The sequence below is a fragment of the Cyphomyrmex costatus genome, unplaced genomic scaffold (genome assembly GCF_001594065.2).
Source record: "Cyphomyrmex costatus isolate MS0001 unplaced genomic scaffold, Ccosl1.0 scaffold273, whole genome shotgun sequence".
Classification (NCBI taxonomy): domain Eukaryota; kingdom Metazoa; phylum Arthropoda; class Insecta; order Hymenoptera; family Formicidae; genus Cyphomyrmex; species Cyphomyrmex costatus.
In genome coordinates this window covers 149,594-155,357 of record NW_017276833.1, presented here as the reverse complement: position 1 = coordinate 155,357, position 5,764 = coordinate 149,594, and the positions used below count along the sequence as shown (strand labels likewise).

General features: G+C 43.6%; 1 protein-coding gene across 1 annotated transcript; it reads left to right on the top strand.

Moving 5' to 3' along the window:
- The first annotated feature begins 510 nt into the window (after window positions 1-510).
- LOC108774698 (E3 ubiquitin-protein ligase RNF220) lies at window positions 511-5,549 on the top strand. Its single transcript, XM_018540857.1, has 5 exons — window positions 511-565; window positions 1,494-1,765; window positions 2,121-2,388; window positions 2,590-3,047; window positions 5,478-5,549. The coding sequence occupies exons 1-5, from the start codon at window positions 511-513 to the stop codon at window positions 5,547-5,549; spliced, it is 1,125 nt and encodes a 374-aa protein (XP_018396359.1).
- The last annotated feature ends 215 nt before the right edge of the window (window positions 5,550-5,764 follow it).

Here is a 5,764-nt window from a genome sequence, read left to right as displayed (position 1 = left end):
TATATTTTCATGCTATTCAGCACCGTTATCATTATGACGTTGTATAAATCAAGATACAATTTTAGTCGTAAAGATAGTCTGACACGCACGATGTAAAACGGAATTCCAGCGTGTTTCTTCGGCGGGCTCGTCTCGGCGTAAATTTTCGATATATGACAAATGTTCGTCGCTCGGCGTCCGGTCTATAAATTGCTTGTAAATAATTCCGTTCATTATATATCCTATAGTCGATAAATTTCCACCAACAGTTGTAACATTATCCCTAAAAGTCAACGCGCTTAGATTTCAATTTAGATTCGACAATTTAAACGCGCGTCTCGCCGAGGACAGGACCTCGAGACGCTGCAGGGGAAGAAGCGCCACGCTCTCCCGAGATAAACCGCTCGAATAAAACTCGACGGTTATCCGTCGACGGGATACGTCGTGATCGCGACACTCTGACTCCCACCTACCTCCCTCATCTCGCGATTAATATTTACGTCGTATAAAGGCTTTCGGCATTCCTGTACAATGCGGCGAAGGCCGCGTTATGAAGCGCCACCGTTGAGGTACGAGCGATTAACGCGTAATTAAAATCAACCGAGGAGGAATCCGGCACGTCGGCACCACCAACTTTTCCTATAAGTTTATGCATTTACCTCTCGGTGGCCGCAACCGCCGGGGTGCGCGGTGTGCTGCGGCCGGCGACGAGCTTTCGCAATTAATTATGCATTCCCGTCGTCGGAGTGCGTCTGGCGCGCGCGAGGCGCTCGAGACAGAAGTATCCCGCTGGATTACCGCGGGCACGCGGGCCGTTTGCTCCAAACCGCGCTTTTTCCTACTCTCTCTCTCCCCCCTTCGCCGTCCTCTTCCTTTTTTTTCCCCCCTTATTCGCCGTTTTACGGGGCAATAAATTGCGAGTAAACGAGCCGGACTGCGTTGACCTACGGACGCGGCGGTTTTCGTTTCGCGCGGCTCGTTTCTGCGACTTTAATGCGACGGCGCGCGCCTCGGCGGCGAGGAAACGGCTCCGACGTCGCGGAAAAGTGTAATTACGGCGCGAGTTGAATACTTTTTAAATCGCGTTAGCCCCGGCGTCTTCCGAGAGGCGGCGGCCGGCCCCCGGTGATCCCATTCCTGGCTAAATCCTCACTTTTCTTAGGACATCAAAGGCATCCTTTAAATGCATTTAATTGTCAAATGAGCGGGGGATTGCTGTCTTCTCGTTCTGTTTTTCCCTTTTTTGCTGAATATTATTTCACGGCCAACTTCTCGTTGGCGCACGAGAACCGATATATACATTTTACTATAATAACGACACTTCTGGGTCACTCGAAAAATTAATGAGAAAAATGTGGGAGAATCGCTAAAAGTAATTTGTGACCTCTTCTACTGTTAGATATTAAAGGAGCAATGACAGCTTAATTCGTACGATTATTTGAGACTCTTTGTAAAATCGTATCTGATGATATTCTAATCTATATTCTAAATAATGTGAATTATTTTTATTTCAGGCAAGAAGAAATTCCCCTCGGATCCATCTTGCTGTCCTGTATGCGGAGTGACAGTGAGACCTCAAGAATTGGAGCAACACTTTGCTCAAGAACTCGATCGATTGTACAAGGTCTCCTCGGCATCTTCGAGACCACGACCCTCGAGGTCGACCTTACCGCCGACGCATCCCCAAGATCATTCCCATGGCACGATGCTCCACGCCCCATCGGCAGCGGATGGCACCCCTCAGGGTAGATGGGAGACGTACAAAAGGATCAAGGCCAATAGACAAGTAATGCATTTTTTTATTTCCTCTTTTAAACCTCATCTGCCCGCTTTCTGTTTCTTGTCCTACTTTACCTCTTGCCGTTTTGCTTCTTTGCTTTCTGTCTGTTAAAAAGTTGACGAACTCCCGAAGGGACAAGAAACATGTATGATAAGAAATACGATTGTCGATAAAACGGTCGTAAAGAGGAAAAAAAAGCAAAGAGCACACGTTGTATAACCAGGCTTCAATCTTTCATTAATCGTGGGCGTCTTCATAATTTCACGAAGTAGTAAATGAGGAATTTCGACAAGATACGATGAAACATGGCGACTACTAATTACAATAAAGATGTGCGAATTGCTATTTTTTTTATACACAGGCTAGAATACGCGTTAAGAATCGAAAGCGAAAAGCGGACGAGGCGTCCTGTCCGGTTTGTAGCGAGAGACTGTCAGGCACTCCGGAGGAATTGAATCAACACGTCGACCGATGCCTGAACAAACAGAACAATGGGAACCCAGCCGGGCAGAACGCGAACGTCGACGAGGAAGAAGTCGACGTTGAGGGTGACCCCGAGTACGAGGAGTACGAATGGGCCGGGCAGACGAGAGTGCGTGCCACTTCCATGCTCGTTGGTGGGTTTTCCGGTAAGTCCATTTGCAGTGTTGAATTATACGTACATTTATCATGACACGTGTAGTGAATATTTGTATTGAATTTGTGATAATTAATTCCTATTGCGAAAGATTAAAATGATCTGACTGATCGAATCTTAATTTCTAATCCGCAACTCAGTCTCTCCAACTAGCGTGACACACTTGAGACATCGCTATTTCCTTGCCTCGCAGCCGCAGGTCTCGCCACATCCTCGAACAACCGTAGCGGTGCCAGGGGTGGAGGTAATCAGGAGGACGAAGACGTCGACCTGGTGGTCGATGGCGACGACGCCGCCGAGTTCGGTCCGGCTCAGTATTCCGAAGCGGACGTGGTCGCGCCGCGAGTCGACGGCACGCCGCGAGAACAGAAGGAACGGGACGCGCTTCGCGAGGCCGTTATCTCGCCGAACGCGCCGCACACCCCGCAGCAACTAACCCCTGACTCCGGGCTGACGGCGCAGGGCCTGGTCGAGGTGAAGCCGGAGCCAGGCGCCGCAACGGCCGTCGCCCAGCAAAACGATCCCGACGAGGGTGCTTCCGGGTCGCCTAGGAGAGACGGCGACACGCCCGTCGTCGAGGCTCTTCGGGGCCGCATCCGTGAACTCGAGGCTGAGATGCGCGGACAGCCCTTCAAGTGTCTCATTTGCATGGTGAGTTCATTATTATCTCGACGATTATGAATAAAACGAAATTTCTAAATCGGGTCCCTGATTCCAGAAATATTTTCGCATCTCATTGTAAACTAAGATTTCTGTAGTGTGACTACAAGAACTTAATTTATGTTCTTAACTTTTGAACGGCTTTTTTGGTATGACACGCTCAACTTTTTTCCCCAATATTTGTCCCATTTATTTTCTTAGTGTTATGTTCCTCAATGTCTAACGTTTTAATTGAAAAAAAATTATTTATAACGGTATAGATATGTTCATAAAAATGATGAGCAGTCGAATTGGGTTGGATGTTGGATGTTGTTCTCATAATACGATGTTTTCACACGAAAAGATTAAATTTCGAGGTAATTTGTATACAAAAGTGAACGTAAATTCCAAAGAATAATATTCAATGTTATGTTAATGATAGAAAATAATTGCACCTATATTGTTAAGACAAGAAAGCAAAGTCAAACTGCATAAATAATTTTGAATTGAGATTTTGTCGAAATATGTTTGCAGAACAATTTATCGTTTGAATAATGCGCCTCGCGAAATGAATGAAACGAGATCGTAATAATAAAAATTAGGTTTCGCTCTCTGAAAACGATTATTAAACGTAAAAACTGAACCGATTAACTTTCGAACGCTAATATGGCAAATGATTGTAATTGAGTCACTGTAATTAGTTCATCGTTATAGATAACTTGCTGGTTTTAATATTGTGAAAAATCAAATTGGACATGCAAAAATAAGCCGTAAAAACGGGGCGCGCTTTATCGTATTTTATATTATTACGTATATTTTATATATTATTTCTTGTAATATTGCATTATACATATTATTTCATCGCGTTTCATCCGTGATCTGGAAAACGTGCGTTTTGTAACTCGTAAATAATTGCGACGACGTATAAAAGCCGTGCGTAAAATTCGACCGTTTTTTTTTTTTTTTCCCATCGGCTTGAAATATTTAGATCTCGTCAGATAAATTATTCTCTAATACGGCGTATTAAGGATTAACGAAGTAGCGAGGGAACATTACGCGTATAATATCGCCGCTCAGTGTTTCCATCGTCGATGCGGTATTACCTGTCCACCCCGACTCTCGGTAACAGGTTCGCGATCACTCGCGGAATAACTCGCTAAGCGAGATAAGACGGCGGTCTCGCTCGTAACGTAGTGGCAGTAAAACGCTAAAGGTGTATCGACCCGCGGTCGCTTCGGTTATCAGGATAAACAGCGAGCGTATTTGCGCCGATTCCAGGGAGGAATGCCGCTTACATAACGACCGCGAATAACGATCGCTTTAATTCATTTTGTGAAAAACCGTCGAGAGAGAAAGAGAGAGAGAGAGAGTGCCAATCCAGCTCGCGACCTCATCTTCGTCACTCCAGTCCCAGAAATTGGACTGGATATAGCAGACTCTCCCCCTTTCACACTTTGCGTTCGTCTAATGAGAAATTAAGATATTTCCTTTTCGAGACGCGACTCGTCTCGTAAACTTGAAGAACAATTATCGTCGCGCATTGGTCGCAATTAACTAAATTAGCGATGTAATAAACCCTCACGCGGTTACCTGTATCTTTTATATTGACACGCGTGTGAAAAGTGGGGAGAGTATCGGTGCAAGTGCAGGTTCGCCAATTATTTTATTTATTAAATGTGTGAAAAATCTCCATTTTCCAGGAACAATACAAAAAGCCGGTCACTTCGGTTTGCTGCTGGCACGTACACTGCGAACAATGCTGGCTACATACATTGGTGAGTATTGTTTATACGCTTTTGAATCTAGTTATATTTTAAATAATTAAATTTAAATTTTTATAACTTATATATAACTCTAGACGTAATACATGCAATTCGCAAAATAAAAATAGCTGTTGGAGTTTCTGCAAACATTTTTCTACACATCAATATTTAAGTAATCAAACGGAAAGAACAATTTTAAAAGTTTAGCTAAATGATCTGAAAATAAATTTGTTGGATATCAAATTAATTATGTAGGACGTTCAAGCTGGTTCCTATTATAGGATATCAAAACTTTTTGCAGCATTGCTCATCATGGTTGAATTTCCTACATAATTATTTTGACGGTCCAACAAAATTATTTTCAGATCTCTGTATATCTACCTAAATTTTTAGATACTCTTCAGTAAAATCGTTCTTTCCGTGCACATATAATTATATCAGATCGACCTCTGAATTTAATTTTCTTTCGTGAAAGCTGCAGCAGCATTAATGTAATCGTCGATAAATATATTTAATGAAATTTGTATTGACATGTCGGAATCCCGACACTTTTGCTCAAGTCTATTATCAATTTTCTCTATTCTGTGGCTCTTCTTGAAGTCTGCGCGGCGAATTCCGTCAGATGACTTTGATTTCGACAATTGTTGAGAAACGAGGATTTTCTTACGCGCTGTTACAGGGTGCGAAGAAACTTTGTCCGCAATGCAACATGATAACGTCACCATCCGACCTGCGACGCATCTACATGTGAAGAATCCGGTTCGACGTCTCTCAGGATCTACGTTCTCCACATAAGAGACTCGGAATCAGCCAGGCGGCGTTATCAACGAGCGTTCCGCTCCTGTAAATACTTGTATATTTTTCTGCGTTACGTAAATTAACTCTCTAGGATTTTAACATGTACGTTTTATGCATCTTAGAGCTAGTAAATTAACTCCGTTAGTTCTTAACGATCATCAACCGAGC

Excerpts from the sequence above, each read along its gene's own strand:
- LOC108774698 (XM_018540857.1), top strand. The coding sequence starts at position 511 with ATGCGGCGAAGGCCGCGTTATGAAGCGCCACCGTTGAGGTACGAGCGA. Across the intron at positions 1,766-2,120 it reads GGATCAAGGCCAATAGACAA|GCTAGAATACGCGTTAAGAA; the intron begins GTAATGCATTTT and ends TTTTATACACAG. Across the intron at positions 2,389-2,589 it reads GCTCGTTGGTGGGTTTTCCG|CCGCAGGTCTCGCCACATCC; the intron begins GTAAGTCCATTT and ends CTTGCCTCGCAG.